Consider the following 16,183-nt stretch of genomic DNA (forward strand, 5'->3'; position numbering starts at 1 on the left):
AGTTATAGTGCTGTGTAGATACACCCTCAGTGAGCTTCCTAGCTATGATATTTTAGGACATGTTAGAGTGCAGGAGTAGATTTTTATGAGCGAAGAGTTTGACTCTCCCCTACAAGTCACAAAGCTGTGCACATACAAAGTCACACACGTGCCTTCAAAAACAAGCACCTACACTGCACTGAGGAAGAATTGTGAGAGGCACAGATCCATGAAAAGAAAGAAAAAATAATCTCTTCTCCAGTGCCTCTTATTGTCCCGACTGCAGCCCCTCAGAGACACTCATAATAAGCCCCTGCCTCATTTTCAAAGCTTGCTCCTTTTTTTTTAAGAGGGAAAAACTCATTTTTCCTCTCTCCGTAGCTGCTTTTCATTAGGGAGGCTCCTTAGCAATCCCTGGGGACGCAGCCTATGAGTTTTTAACTGTGGTGCAAGGCGTAATTATGTCGTTAAGGCAGGAGAGCTGGGTTTTTCCCAGGGGATGTGACCTTGAGCTGGAGGGGGGGCGGCTATACACAGGTTTTTTGGGGGGGTGTTGTATCTTTGAAGGGGGGAGTTACATTTATGTGTGTGTGAGCTTGGTTTTATGAGGTCCCTTATGCGAAAGCATGGGTCAGATCTTTCTCCAGTGGAATTTGTCCATGTGAACCAGCCCTTCCCTATGGAATCTCTGCTCAACACATTCACTTACACTTGTTGATGGAAGCACTTAACTTTCCTAGGCACAGGGAAAAAAATGTGTGAGGAGTGAGAGGGAAAGAGAAACGGTTCGTGTGTGTGTGTGTGTCTGTGTGTGTGTTTGTGCGTGCGTGTGTGTGTGTGTGTGTGTGTGTTTAAAAAACCTTTGCAGCCGAAAAAGGGGACAGAAAAGCGGGGGCAGGCCGGGAGGGGGGAGCTGTTCCCGTCGGTCCCAAAGAAGGGGCGTTGTGGACACGTTTGTCTGAGCCACTCGCGAGCGAGGAGCCGGGGAGAGGAAAGTTTGGGCTTTTTTCCCCAGACGTCAGCACAAGGCGGATCGGCGCTCGGGACGGGAGCGGGAGGCGAGGGGCTGGCTGGCTGGGGCTCGGGGCTCGGGGGCGTGGGGCGGGCGCAGGGGGCTCGCCGGCGCCGGAGCGAGGCATGGACAGCGCTGCAGCCTTCGGCATGGACAAGCAGTTCGGGCCCGGCCCCGGGCGGGTCCTGGAGCCGCCTGACAACCCGCAGGGCAGGAAAAACTTCAGTGTCAGCCACCTCCTGGACCTGGAGGAAGTGGCGGCCGGCATGAACGGAGCCAAGGCGCCCGGGCCGGAGGCGAGGGACGGCGCCAAGGGGATGCAGGAGCCGTCCGGGGGCAGCAGCGGGAGCGAGGCGGCTCCGCAGGACAGTGAGTACCCCCGGCCGGGGGGGGCTGGGTGCTGCGCGGGGGGGGGGGGGGGAAGAGCCATCGCTGGGCAGGGACAGAGGAGCCCCCAGAAATGCCCGGGGGACACATTTAAGGGGGGGGGGAGAATCGGAGCATCCCTGAGAGCCACAAGAGGGGGGCACGACGTGGAGCTTGGGTTTGCAGAGAGGGGGCAGGGCTTAGTACTGGGGGGCATCCTGGACTTGGTGAGCCCCAGCCCTGGCACCCCTGGCCGTGCTGTCGGACCTCCTGGTCCACTGGCCAGTGCCAGGCGTGTCAGTTCTGAGTGTGAAACAAGCGCTTGAGGCCTGACATCCTTTCCATTCAAATTAAGCGGGGGGGGGGGGATCAGGGTATCCACAGTGATGGAGCCATACTTGTGAGAACCTGCTTTAATAAGGGGCAGACCCCGAGTGTCAGCTGGGATGGGACTAAGGGCCCTGCCCTGGTTTGAATGTATTTCTGGGGGGGGGGGGGGGGAGAGGGGAGAGATTTTTCTCCAGCTAATTTGGAAACCTGCATGACTGGACTGAGCCAGACGTGTGTGCTGGGGGGGATCAGAATGGGACCACACCCAACGATGCGATGCGGGCAGCTGGCGTCTCTGCACTGATTGCAGATGGGACAGGGCCACTGGCTGCCCATTACAAACTGTAGTCAAAAGAGAGTTTTTGGTGGGTCACTGCCACCGAAGAAAGGCCAGATAAGCCTGGCTCCAGTGGGCACAGACGTGCGAGGTTGGGCTGGTGTCGGGTTAGAGCCCCAGGTCGGAGGGCTGGGAAGACAGAAAAGTGCTTGGGAGTGAGGGAGAGAATGGAAGAGCATCCATCCACACTCAAGGAGGGCTATGCAGATGCCCAGTGGCCAGACCTTATGTGCGGAGTACCATGACTTTGCACGCACAAATGCTGCATTTAAGGGACTAGTCAACTGAAATAAAAGCATTTCACACAGGCAGGAAACGCTACAGGCCAAATACTCCCCTGACCAAGACGTTCAAAAGTACCTAGGAGTTTGGGGTGCCTCAATTTTGGGGCCCCTATATCGAGGCATCTGAACGTTGCTGAGTTCTCAGTGAGTGAGGGCTCCACATTTTTGACAAATCAGGCTGCTTTTCGGGTGTCTGGAGCCGGTAGCCAAAAATCAATCGTTACTCTTGACTATTATTTTATTTTCGAGGACAGATAATACTGAGCAATCCTGCCTAGAGTGAAGGCCCAAATTTATTTTAAAAATACAATGAAATGAGCCTGTATTATGTATTTAAAGGGTTCAATTTTGTCCCCCTACACGCAGATTAATCAGTACCTTGCTCCATAAGCCACCGCAAGTGAGATCTGTTGGACCACTCACACAGCAAGGGACAACTCCGTGTAAAACACTGGCAGAATCCGGCCTCTGGTTTAAAATTAACAAGCGCCCTGTGAGGTTTGCAAGCAGGCGTCTAAAGTCACCAAAGTGAACTATTATATTGATATTTTACTGGGTCTGCTACAATGATATCCTGGGCCCGAACCAAACAAAGCCAACTTAAAAGAGCCAGTATTTTTAATGCCATAAACACTCAGGTTTGGTTTCTAACTCTCCAATTTCTCTTTGGAAAATTCACTGTAGGTCTCTACCAGTCCTAAATGTATGTCTCAAAAATTACTCCCCATGCCTTTGTTTAAGTAAGGGAAATAATTTGGCTTAGATTTTCAATCTGACCTTCAATAGCCACCTTTTCTTCTCTGCCGATGGCAAACGGAGACGTAGGCATCACGTCTCTTTCTAAACTCATAAAGAAAATGAAAAGCGACCCCTTGAAGAAGTGGAGCAGAGCACTTGTAAACACCCGTAAGGAGCGTACACCAAAGAGCCGATGCACTAACACTAAGAAGGAATGAGCATTTTTCTTGCTTTCAGTCTGATAGTGGCGTCTTGTCGAGTGACTAGCATCTATCTGAATGCAGCATAGAAGCCGCTTAATCCCATTCCTTATCATTAGAGTCTCCATGTAAGGTCTCTTTCGCAGCATCATTCTTGCCAGGAAGTTGGGGTAGCTTTTGCATTTGTAAAATGACTAATACGCTTGTTGGTCAACGCAAAAACACAGCTGCCTTCTTGCTCCGCCAGTCTGGAAAGATTTTGGGGAGTTTTGCAGAGTGTTGGGTTTTTGCTGCCACAGGAAAAAATATTAGTAAATTTTTCTGAAGTTCTTCCTACTGATTTCTAGCAAGTATTAAGAGAGAAGCTGGAAGGCAAACCAGCTACAGTTCTGCACTGACCTCTCTGAAAAAGGAAAGATAAAAACCCCTCCAGTTTCTCTCCGTCTCTCTCTTTTATTTTTGTGGCTGGTCTTATCTGTTATTGTTACTGAATCATAGCGGAAGAAAGACACTCACTCGGTCTCTTCTCCTTCAAAAGGAGCATACACACCATCTGTCTGCAACAGAAAACCTCCAGTAATACAAATCACAGAGAATGGACACATCACTTTTGATTTCAGACTTTGATACTTCTTAATTTTATATTGTGCTTAAAACAACTTAGATAGATAGATAGATAGATAGATAGATAGATAGATAGATAGATAGATAGATAGATAGATAGATAGATAGATAGATGCCAAAGAAAAGCAAATACATTGGATAGATGGACAGAAAGAAAAGAAAATGATTAAGGGAAAGCAAACCAAGTAACTTTACTTTGGAACACACATTACAAAACTTTTTCAAAGCACATTTTTTATAATTGTGTAGAGATTAAAATACTGTGGGAAGCTCCTTACTCAAAGAAACATCATCTGATTTGCAGGGGGAAAAAAGTGGCAATTGCAAAGTTTCTAAGCTGTGCGGTACACAGAATGGTTATAGGGAATCTGCAGAATTGTGGGGGTGGAGGAGAAATGCTATCAAATGACCTCCTATAAGATTACTTTGCAGGAAAAAAAATAGCACTCAAATAATAATTCTGTTTTCCCTGCCAAATGACACTGGGGTTTCATCCATAAAATATTTGATACACAAAAAAATGGATATAGGGAAAATAAACGCAATTTTAAAAGAGGGAAGCAGCTAAATCACAAGTGGAACCCGTACAGAGGTTGTTTATATCTGAAAGGGGTAGAACGTGACAGCCCTCTAAGCCAGCATTCCCCCACTTTAACCGTTGCACGAGAGACGTGGTCTGAGAGTTAGGGCTAAATCTGAAAAACTCTTATTGAAATAGCCCTTATGGGAGGGAACAACAGTGAAACTACTCATGTGAGTAAGGGCGTGTTGCGGTGATCCCTTCATTATCATACTCTTCAATGCTACCCATGTGGTGATTACATCTAGTGTCCTGAGTGGATTGCATGGCAAAAGGAAAAGGGATGCAGGAGAATATATGTATACAGACAACCTTTCCCACAGATTCCTCATGGGAGTCAAGCAGTTTTAGCGCCCTATAAAAGTGAGTTTCTAAGGATCCTGCTGGTCTGCACATGCTCGATACGTTGCTGTACGGTAACAGGCATCGTGAAATGGGTATTTGACTGAATGTCTGGAAACGGACAGTTTTGCAAGGGTTAATAACAGTCTAGGCCACAGATCAGGCAGGCTAGTTTAAATGACACTCATGACTTCTGCCTATGAGACAGACAACTTTTTCAAAGGCGCCTAAATGACTCGGGAACCTTACGTCCCACTGATTTTTCATGGAGGTCACATAGTGATGTTAAAAGGTTCCTAAATCATTTAGGCAACTTTGTGATTTTTTTTAATGATTTTTTTTACCCAGAAAATCTGAGATTCCTCATGCCACATCTCAAGACCAGGAGAACTCTGGCAATTTTATCAGCTGTGTGTAGGCCCCATAACGGCATTCTCTAGAGCTCATTAATTGGAGCTTTCCACCCTGGCACACTGAGCTCAGCAGGAGGGAGTAGAGCACACAGGGATTATTTTTTAAAAGTATTATTACTTCCTCCTACATTTTGAATCTGCTTTTTTGATTTATAAACATGTTCACAGCAACTCTGGTGCTGTCAGCACATTGCTCTGGAGGGTCCTCAAGGAAGTGCGGCAGCATCAGGTCTCCAGGATGATGTAATCGATTGCTAGAGAAAACAGAGGACCCTTAAAATCCTTTTCAGAGTTGCTGCATGGAGGGAAGGGAAAGTGTTGGTCCCAGCCCAGCCCTGGGGTTAAAACGGTGACCTTAGAGAGCCATCCCATGCAGCAGATGGAGCGACCCCAAGGACTTCCACCTCTAGCCTGCGCTTCTGTCCACCAGAGTCCTGCTGGGTTAACCAGCATCCCCTTCCTAGTGTATTATACCTGCAAGGTCAGAGGCAGGCTGGAATGCAAGGCCCCTCCCAGACGGATTGCAAAACCACTCATTTTATTTTGGACCCCCCCCCCCTCCATCCCTTCCTGCACTGAAAGCAGGAATGGCACTTTGCGAACGTGCAGGCCCAATCCTGCGGCCCTTGTGTGGACAAGACAGAGTTATGCAGGCAAGTTATCCCACCGAAGCCCATGGGACAGTTCTACTCACTCGTGTGCGAAGGGGCTGCTGGATTAATCCGTTCAATGGTAGGAGAAGTGAAATATCTATTCAAGAAATGAATACTTCCTCACGTCCAGCGGCCCCCTTCACTGGCTTTCGTCCTGCCATGGAGTTCACACGGGGTCTGTGTAGCCTAGGAAAGCCAAGAGATATAGCCTAGTTAGGTGGCCACCCCAGTCAGACCTCCCCATGGCCCGATTCCTAGCAGACTTCATTATAATATTCCCTTGGTCCACAGCCTTTTAAACAATGAGCCCCTAAACCATCCAGACATCTTTGTGAATTTAATAGAGCCATAGCTTCCAAGGCCGGAAGGAACCCTGGTGGTTATCTAGCCTAACTTGCCATAAAACATAGGCCCGAGAACTTCCCCAAAATAATTCCTAGAAGCAGATCTTTTAAAAACACAACCAGCCCCGTGTAATGCTCTGGGGCTTTACAGGAGAAAGAGATAAAAATGTACCTCTGTCGCTCCAACTAAATATAAAATAACAGCAACCAATGAAAAAAATTAGAGAGGAGTGATTACTAAAGTCTTCCAGTACGGCACTTAACAATAATTAAACTGCAGATAACGTACGTCTCAGCTAACAGAAATCAAAGTATCTCCACTGAACTAGACTGAGTTACACCAGTTTGTTATTTGGCCCCGCTTGATTGTTCCTTTATTGCCAAGGATTCATTTCCAGTTTTTTGCCGGAGTGAGAACAGAGGAGAGATCTTAGGAGATGACCCTTAAAAAAATTATTTACAAACAGAAGACAAATTGCAAAGAGGCTGCCACAAAAAACCTCTGTTGTGGTCAAATCATTGTTCTTCCTAAGTCAAACTTTGAGGTCTGAGTAGAGGCATTACAATAAATCAAGTACATGCAGAAATTAAAAGTTTGGGACACATCCTCATGAGGGAGAATTTGGCCTCAATGGAACTATGCAGATGGACACTATCGAAGGACTTTTAATCCAGAGTAAATTAAAGCAAAGAAATAATACCTGTACCGAAATTTTCTCCCTGCTGGATAAAGATGGAGCTACGAACAGATAACCACTGCCACTGAAATAAACCTACATAGAAAGAGTTAAACTTTAGAATTATATTTTCCTTTTCAGGATCTTCCCCCCCCCCCCCCGTACATCCCGTCCCCCCCAAAAAATCCAAATCCCAAATTTTTGTTTCTTAACAAGCCTAAGACAATTTTTTTTCCAAAAAGCAAATAAATTTCCCCCTTGAATGTAAAACATGTAATGCTTCTCCCGGTATGATTACAAGAACCGGACAGGGAGAGTTTGATTTCAGCAGCTATAAATCAGCCGCAGATTGAACGCACCGCAGAAGGGTTTATTCGGATCTTGTGAGAAGCCAGTGATTAGTTCTCAGCCCAGCTGTCACCTCACCATCCTGTTTGCCTGGTGTATTATGTGTGTGTGTTGGGGGTGGGGGGAAGATAATAGGAAACTGTAAAGAGATATACCAAAATAAATGGGGGACTTCATTTAAGGGAGATAGATCAAGGGGATGTGGATAAAACGGAATAGTTTCCCCCGGAGCTGAGAGGCATCTGTAAACAATTAGTACCATGGGGAAGTGAACTGGATTTTCAAGGTTCATTTTGCCCCCTTTTCATTGCTTGCTTGGAAACGCTGAGGCTAGTGAACCCGCGTAATGTTACATTTCCCATGTGCTCATGTCGGAAAATTGAAGAGGGTGAGAGAGACAGAAAAGCATTTGTATCGGTACGGGACAGAAACAAAAGTGACTCTTCCCACTGTCACACAAGTGCCTTTGTTTCTTCTGACTAAGACCTCGCCGTTCAATGGAAAGGATCCCTAAGGCCTTTAAGGGCTCGCCAACGTCTCCGTACAGCTAATGACAGGGAAAACGCTCTCCACTGATATGCTCAGATATTCCCCATGAATGTGCACGATAGGATTCTACACTCCCAAGACACTTGCCAGAGCAGGAATGTAGAGGGTTAACCATTGATTTTACCCCCACCAGCCTGGCCCATCTTATCTACAAGGGAGCCAAGAGCAGCATACCAGCCCTGCGGGCAGCAGAAACGAGAACGCTAGGAAAGCCAATCCAGATAACACGTCCTCCCAACAATCCACGGCATGCGTGAGTGTCCACACAGGAGGCAAACAGAAGGATTTACCGACCACACAGGAGGGGGGAGGAAACTGTTCAACAGAGGAGAAGGGAAGATGAAGAGCGGCTGCCTTCTTTGAAAATGTCAGACACGCTCTCTTAATCTTGGAAAGTCGTGGCTGGCGAACGCAGGCCTGGTTCAGCCGTGCATCTGGCTTTCTCATGGGCTGGGGCAGAGAGCACCACAATAGCGTCTGTGCAATGCTTCTCACTCACAAGGCTGGTTGCTTTTGTGGTCTTTAATGGCTGGCAGCTCACAGGGCAGATCTAGTGTTCCCCAAAGTTCTGCTCTCCTACCCAGTTTTACAGCTGCGTTGATAAACCAATGCCCAGCCCAGCCCAGATTCGAACCTTGGATAAACCCGGCTTCCAAGCCTGTGGTTTACACTAGATCATTTGTCCCTGTTTCCTTACTTGGGGTCAGCGGTTGCTGTGAGAGCAATGCCATGCACTTTTGGTGGCTGCCTGATGGGGTTGTGTGCTCAGGCTCTGCAAAAAGTGGCCACAGCCGGCAGCATGCGTTTCTACTGCTGGTGCACATCTGCACATACCTTGGTACATATAACAAAATTTAGTCTGCACATGGAAACAATTAGAGGGAACATGGGGTGGGAGGGGCTGTAAATTTTTCCTTTCTAATATTTGGTAGATTGTATTTATGGCATTTGCTAAACTAAAATGATTTCCCTAATACCAGCAGTCTGCTTGCCAGAATCAGTGCGGACTTCTTGTTCTGCAGCCTTGCTGTGTTGTTAACATGCATGGGCCATCCAAAGGAATGTTATGGAGAGGGTGACCAGATGTTCTGATTTTATAGGGACAGCCCCAACATTTGGGGTTTTGACTCTATTACTTCCCCCCTTCCTCCTTCCCATCCTGATTTTTCACACTTGCTGTCTGGCCACCCTAGTTGCAGAGAAGGGGATAAATTAAAGGGGAAGCAAAGAGACCAAAACTGTTGCACCCATAAAGTACTAGAGAAAATGAAGCTACAGTAAACCCCACCTCTGAGTCACTGGCACCCCAATGGCCTTTTCTATGGAGATGCGGAAATACACGTTTGTAGGATAAATAGAGGGAGCTGTATAAAAACAGGGAGCATAAGAATTGCCAGATCAGATCAGATCAGACCATCTACTTGGTATCCTGTTCCCTTAAGTGACCACTTCAGAGGAAAGGACAATAAACCCTGATGAGGGCAGTTCTGAGATGACCTGTCCATAAAGGAAGTTTCTTCCTAACTCTCCTAACATAAGAACAGAAGAATGGCCATCCTGGGCCAAAGGTCCATCATGCCCAGTATCCTGTCTACCAACAGTGACCAAAGCCAGGTGCCCCAGAGGGAATGAACAGAACAGGTAATCTTCAAGTGATCCCTCTCCTGTCACCCATTCCAAGCTTCTCACAAACAGAAGCCAGAGACACCATTCCTACCCATCCTCGCTAATAGCCACTGATGGACCTAGCCTTCATGAATTTATCTCATTCTTTTTTTGAACGCTGTTAAAGTCCTGACCTTCACAACATCCTCTGGCAAGGAGTTCCATAGGTTGACTGTGAGTTGTGTGAAGAAATACTTCCTTTTGTTTGTTTTAAACCTGCTACCTATTAATTTCATTTGGTAACCCCTAGTTCTTGTGTTATGGGAACAAGTAAATAACTTTTCTTTACTTACATTCTCCACACCACTCATTATTTTATAGACCTCTATCATATCCCCCCTTAGTCTCCTTTTTTCTAAGATAAAAAAGTCCCAGTTTTATTAATCTCTCCCTATATGGCAGCCATTCTAAACCCGTAATCATTTTGTTGCCCTTTTCTGAACTTTTACCAATGCCAATATATCTTATCCCCATCAGTCACTGGTTGGTTCGTCCCCTGTCTACTGCAGCTGGGGCTGTTCTTATTATCGGAGTAATAATTTAATCCTTTTTAAAAATCCTTCCACATTCTCAGTCCCAATGATATCTAGTGGCAATCAGTTCCGCAGGCTAACCATTAAAAAAGTATTACTGGGTATCAGTTTCAAATGTGTTGTTTTTCGGTTTCATTGTCTGTCCCTTGCTCATGTAAATCACAAGTCAGTGCATAGGAGCATCTAATTACCCACTCTGTACCTGTCATTCTTCTGCACACTTCCCCCAGGTCTCTTCTTCTTAATTCCCCCCTTAATAGCCTCACTCTTTTTGATCTCTTATCATATGGAAAGCCTCCTGGTCTTTTTCATCATGCATCCCTTTCTGCTGTGTCCTTTTGGAGAGGGCGTGGCCAGAACTGGACACAGTATTCCAGATGAGGCTACACCATTGATTTATGCAGTGACACTGGAATATTATTCACATTATTTTGTGTCGCGGTCCCTGATCAAGCTAACTTTTTGTTTGCTTTGCTGATTGCTGTTGTCCGGAGCAGAGATTTGCACAGAATAGCCGGTCTTTTACTATTGACTTCAACAGTTTCACCCAGTGTTGACATAAAGGATACAGGATTACAAGGCCCAGTTCTGCATTCCTTGTCCATACACTGATTCAACTGGCCCACAATTTTATCACATATGCAACTGCTATTTTAGGGTACTGACGTTTCACCTATGGGAAAGGGGTCTGTGCTATTGATTTCAGCAAGATTAAGACCAGGGCCTTAACGTTTCCATGTTAACACACAAGTTACTTGTAATATCAGCCTTCCTATTTACTTGCATGTCATTTCCACAGTAGGATAGGGAATGACAGGAAACATTTAAGCACAGCAGAAATGGAATAGTGCCTTTAAAAAAATAAGGCAGATGAGATGGGAGCAGAGTTCCCTGCAAGCCTAACACTTGGGTGGCCACCCACGAGAGATTCAAATGCTGCACAGCTATTTAGCAGAGCACCCAACGCCTGCAGCTTGTGTTTCTACTGGTGGTGCACCTCGGTCATGCCTTGGTGCATATAACAAAATTTGTTCCACACGCGGATGGAAAATTTTAGAGGGAACATTGAGTGTGGGAGGGGTTGTAAATGTTTGTTTTCTAACATTTGGTAGACTGTATTTGTGGCATTTGCTAGACTATAATTCTTTCCCTAATACCAGACATTAAACCTTCCCAGTTAAGAACAAATGTCTTGGCGAAGAGACCAGAATTTTTTTTATTTTTTTTTATGTAAAGCGCCTAGCATGGCGGTGTCCTGGGCCGTGGCAGGAGCTCCTGGGGGCTGCCAATGCATAAATAATAATACTGCCTTGACAGTGGTATGCAAGGAGTAATTAAAAAATTAACCCCACTCTGCCAAATTACTCTAAACATATTAACACAGGCCTGGATTCAGCAAGGTTCTTAAGCAGTTGCCTAACTTTTAGCATGTGAATAGATTGACTTTAATTAAACTATTCATATGCTTAAACTTAAGCCCATGCTTAAGTGCCTTGTTGATTCAGGGCCACGAAGAGTAGCTGCTAGCTCCACATTTGAGACTAATGACCACGTGTAGGAGGAATGCCAGTTTCCTCAATCCACTCATAAGCCTCATCCACCCAGGTGGGTCTCACTCTCTGTTTGGAGAGAAGTTTGTGCTCTCCCCAGCCCTCCCCTATCCTGCACAGAACGGCAGCCAGGTAGATCTGAGAGATGGTAAAACGTGATCCATAGGGACGCCTCCTGATCTCTGCAACACTGGTGTCAATCTGGAGCAACGTCATTGACGGCAGCGGAGTTCCTTTGGCTTTGCATCTCTATTACAAAGAGCAGAATTTGGCCCTTCATTTCCTGAACGGATATTGTTTTCAAAAAGGATGTTTCCTAATGAGTTCCCATTGCACATACGTCAGCAGGACACGTCCAGACGGCTAACTGGGATCCGAGCCGGCACACACTGCCAGGCTCGCCGACAGCAATTCCGGCCCCTGGTGCAGAACAGCCAGTGGGCCCCCACACGCACAAACCAGGCCTGCGCAGACGTGGTCTGCCTGACATTTGCCTGCACTGGCTGGTGCCAGATCTGGGATCAGGCCTTTTGGTTTATGTTGACTATTCTCCCACTGGTACACTGTTGGCAAATTACGTCACCCCATACCTCAGTTTCCCTGTCTGTAAAATGGGGATACGTTATATTTGCGCACCTCAGGAAGTTATTTGAGCTCTTCTGAGGAAAGGCACCATGGAAATGAAGCATTTCTGATTCCCATCGGCCACACCTGAATATCAAGGTCAGGAGTCTCGAACTACCAGTCTGCGGGCTACCCCTGACCGGAGCAGGTACACAGACTAGCCTGGGATGGGCCTGTCCGTTACCAGCCCCCAAGCTTCGCCCCCTCTGCCCATGACACCCCATCACATGGCTTCTGTGGTCACGTGAGGGGTCTGAGGCGCTGCAGCAGCAGCAGTCACAGCCTGCCCCCCCCCACACACACACACACTCTCCGTGGCAGCAGCAGGAGCTGGGGGGAAGCAGAGTGCATTGGCGAGTGCATTTGCTCTGCTGCACTCTGATTCCCTGTGGTGGGGGGGGGGGGGGCGCTGACTGCTGCTGATGCACAGCCCCAGCTTCCCCCCCGCACCCCGAAGCTGTAGCCTGGTGCCGGCCTGACTGTGTGGATGAGATCGGAGAGCATTATACACCCGTGTGGAATCAATGAGGATTTTCACAGCACGTCCCTACCCTGCCTATTAGCTATCTCCGTGGGCCGGCCCTTCACCAAAGCCACAGCAAGATTTAATTCCATCTCTGCTAATGGCTAACAGCTCTCGCTCTCTTCCTTTGGTGCCTTTGCCGTGGATTTCTATTCATTTGTTCACAACGTTTGTTCCTTTCAAAAGCTCATCTTGAATTTCACTTTTCCCTTCGAATGTTGCTTTGCTTTCTGGCCTAAACACATGCAGGAGGGTGAATAAATTCAGCTGGGGAATTTCCCAAGCAGCTCACTTCTCCAGAGTATACTATTGTCGAGAAAGGATTTATCCCAATCCAGCGTATTTGGCCAAATTCCCTATTTTTAGGTCCACTGTGAGTCCCAGACTAGATTGCAAAATCACTCTGGCTGGGGATGACCCATGGGCCAGGAGTTTGAGACCTGATCTAGATAATTGGGTGATGGAAAAATTGGGAGCTAAAACTTACTAAACAAAAGCTGAATCAAAAAGAGGGAGGGGAAATTGTCCAACCATGTAAGTGTCAAAGCTCGTCTTCCATTGATCCTCCACTGAGGATTGGCTTCCTGAGGCCTCTGTGAATCTGAATACAAACCAGGTGAACTTACCAGCATGCCCACCCTTTGCAACCAGTCTCACCCTGACTGCACATCTGGGATATGCTTTCCCTTCTGGAGAAGAGACAATGTGATGACAGGACGAGGGTTCACATGACAACCATACCTTTTATTGTCATGCTAAACTGAAACAGGCATTCCGCATTATGTCTCATTTCTTTTTATGGCCTCTGCGCCTTCTCCTTGATGCACTTTTGATGCCTCAGCTTCCTAGACCGGGGCAGCAAACTGAAATGAAATCATTTCCCTGAGCATGTCCATGAAGGACCCAAATCCCAGAGTCCAACACCCTGTGGCCCCTCCAGAATGTGAGGTCTCTAGAACGGTGACGTTCAGTGGGCTCCAATGGTGGGAACACCATTCTCAGCCATGTCTCCATGCCAAGTCTTTCCCCCAAGCCCCTTATACATGCAGAAAGACCATTGCTGTGAGGAACCAGGGGGCCCAACCCACAGAAAAACAACAGGGATTTCCAGTAGCCTGGGTTCTAATTCCTGACTCTGCTATCCATCCCCTTTGTGTCTTTAGGCAAGTTGCTTCCCCTCTCTGAGACCCTGTTTTCCTCCCATCTATAGAGATATTTCCTACCTTATTAGCTGCTGCGAGGATTAACAGCACGGTGAGATTTTTGCAGAGGACATAAAGGGTTATTGCCTTGGCCAGCAGAAAGCCCTGTGCAAGACACTGCCCCTTTTCCTTGTTCTTGGATTATCTGGACTGCTCTTCCTACAGAAAATCTGCCTCTGCAAGACTCCAGGAGTGGTCCTTAATCTAGCCACCTAATACGGCAAATTCATCTTCATCCTTGGCCACACACACCCTTCATAGTCCAGCAGTGGCTTCCCAAAGCCTCCACCATAGACATCCATGTAATGACATTGACTCCTCCTCCAAGTGGCTCCTGGCAAACAGCCATCACCATGTCTTTCTTCTCATCTGCCTGGCCACCCCCACACCCCTCTTCTCATGTTGCATTTGCTTTATGAGTAATTTGCTTCCTTTCTTGCTAGAACACAGGCATGGTTAGCCAGCAGTAGTAGTAGTCTCCAGCTACTTCCAAAAGGACCCATCTATTTGTTGATGCTCAGCTGTGCACATGAATACACATTGTGCAGTCCTTATTCAATGTGACATTTAACTAGATCAAAAATTACAATGCAGAATGATTGCAAGCAACAAAATCAAAGGCAGAAATGCCAAGTGAATTGGCAAGGATCTCTTTTCTCTACCAGAGCAATGCAATAATCTCACATATAAAACCTTATGCAGAACTTTTTAGGTCTTGAAAGCTTGTTCACCTCCTTTCATTAGACTAACAAATAATGTCTAACTCAGAACATCTGTTAACAACAGCCCTTAATGTTCTCAAGATGATAAAGCAGAAGGATAAGTTTAGCTAGCAGGCCTTGACTGATGCCTTTTCAAACAATACACTCACTTTTGGCGTTTCTTGGGGATGGAGGGAAATTGCGAACCTCAGAGCTCATTTGGTTGGGTTGTTTCTAGAGAACTGAAGCAACAAACCTGTAGGAACTATCTGTTTTGTTAGGGTTCCTAGAGAAATTTCTGTAAGTTCAGAGGTTCCATTGCAAGGGCTCACCACGCCTATGTTAAATGTTGTCACCCAGGAGAAATACTTGCTCTTTGCAAAATTTTAAAGATACCTGAAGGTCCCAGCTCTCAGAAAAAGAGACAGTTCATACAACATGGCTAGAGAAAGCCTTCTCAGATTGGAGCAGTCCATGCATAACAGCAGTCAATGATGGAACCCGGTGGTTTACTGAGAATATTTCTTCTGCCTCATGGTACTGGGCACCAGAATGGGTTGATTTCTGGCTATGTCATTCATTTATTACATTTGTCATTATTAATCTTTATATTACCATAGTGCTTTGGAGAATTAGTTCTGGAGCAAGAGCCCACTGTGCTACGTACTGGCCCCAATGAGGAAAGTTAGCCATCAGAATGGAAACGTTTGCTCTTGTTGTGTATAAAGCAACTGAAAACGAAGGAAGAATCAGAGAGACACATACAAGATAGCAGTGGGACCAGTGATGCTAGAGTCATTCTTTTATGTAAATTAGAGTGAATAAAAACAACCAGGCTAGTCAGAGCAATAATATTTCATATTCCTGTCTACAGACACAATATACAGGGCCTTCAACCACTATAAAAAGTTATAGGTCCCTATGATTCTTCCCTCCTCCAGATCTAAGTGACTGATTAGCCCCCATCATTGACACAGCCCTGCTTCTGGGTTTGACCTTAGCCTATAAATAAGGACCTACCAAATTCATGGCCATGAAAAATGCATCATGGACCATGAAATCTGATCTTTTCCCCTGTGAAATCCGGTCTTTTGTGTGCTTTACCCAATATTATACAGATTTCACAGGGGGAGACCAGTGCTTCTCCAGTTGGGGGCCTTGATCCAAAGGGAAATTGCAAGGGATCACAGGATTTTTTTAGGGTGTGTGTGTTGCGATATTGGCACCTTCTGTGCTGCCTTTAGAGTTGGGTGGCCGCAGAGCGGTAGTAGTTGGTTGGGCACACAGCTCTGAAGGCAGCACTTCCCCACCAGCAGCACAGAAGTTAGGGTAGCTGTACGCAACTCCCCCTACAATAAGCTTTCAATCCCGCCCACTTCTTTTTGGATCAGGACCTCTATATTTACAAAACCCTTACATTTCAGATTTTAAATAGCTGAAATCATGAAATTTCCTACAGAGCCCCTAGGCTGCAAAGTAGGAACAGCAAATTAAAGTGGCAACCTAAATTCCAACATACACATCACATCCTCCATTTTGTATGCTTTTCTCCAAACAAGCCAATCCCCTGGTGTAGGGAAGTAAATAATTTAAAACTAAAGAAAGAACA

The 16,183-nt window shown here is 46.4% G+C and overlaps 1 protein-coding gene and 1 long non-coding RNA gene across 2 annotated transcripts in view; one reads left to right on the forward strand and one right to left on the reverse strand.

Annotated features, from left to right (window-relative positions):
• The first annotated feature begins 591 nt into the window (after nt 1–591).
• Nucleotides 592–16,183, forward strand: part of PRRX2 (paired related homeobox 2) — a 92,333-nt gene continuing 76,741 nt past the window's right edge. Inside the window, exon 1 of the mRNA XM_075906048.2 lies at nt 592–1,360. Within this exon, the coding sequence (XP_075762163.1) occupies nt 1,117–1,360 (244 nt within the window). The 5' untranslated portion in view covers nt 592–1,116. The remainder of the gene's footprint in view (nt 1,361–16,183) is intronic.
• LOC142819382 (uncharacterized) lies at nt 3,922–10,831 on the reverse strand. Its single transcript, XR_012897257.2, has 4 exons — nt 7,239–10,831; nt 6,904–6,975; nt 5,900–6,044; nt 3,922–5,459 (listed from the first exon to the last, which is right to left on the reverse strand). It is a non-coding gene; the product is annotated as an uncharacterized LOC142819382 (long non-coding RNA).

The sequence above is a fragment of the Pelodiscus sinensis genome, chromosome 23 (genome assembly GCF_052426305.1).
Source record: "Pelodiscus sinensis isolate ZL-2025 chromosome 23, ASM5242630v1, whole genome shotgun sequence".
In the NCBI taxonomy this organism is placed as follows: Eukaryota; Metazoa; Chordata; order Testudines; family Trionychidae; genus Pelodiscus; species Pelodiscus sinensis.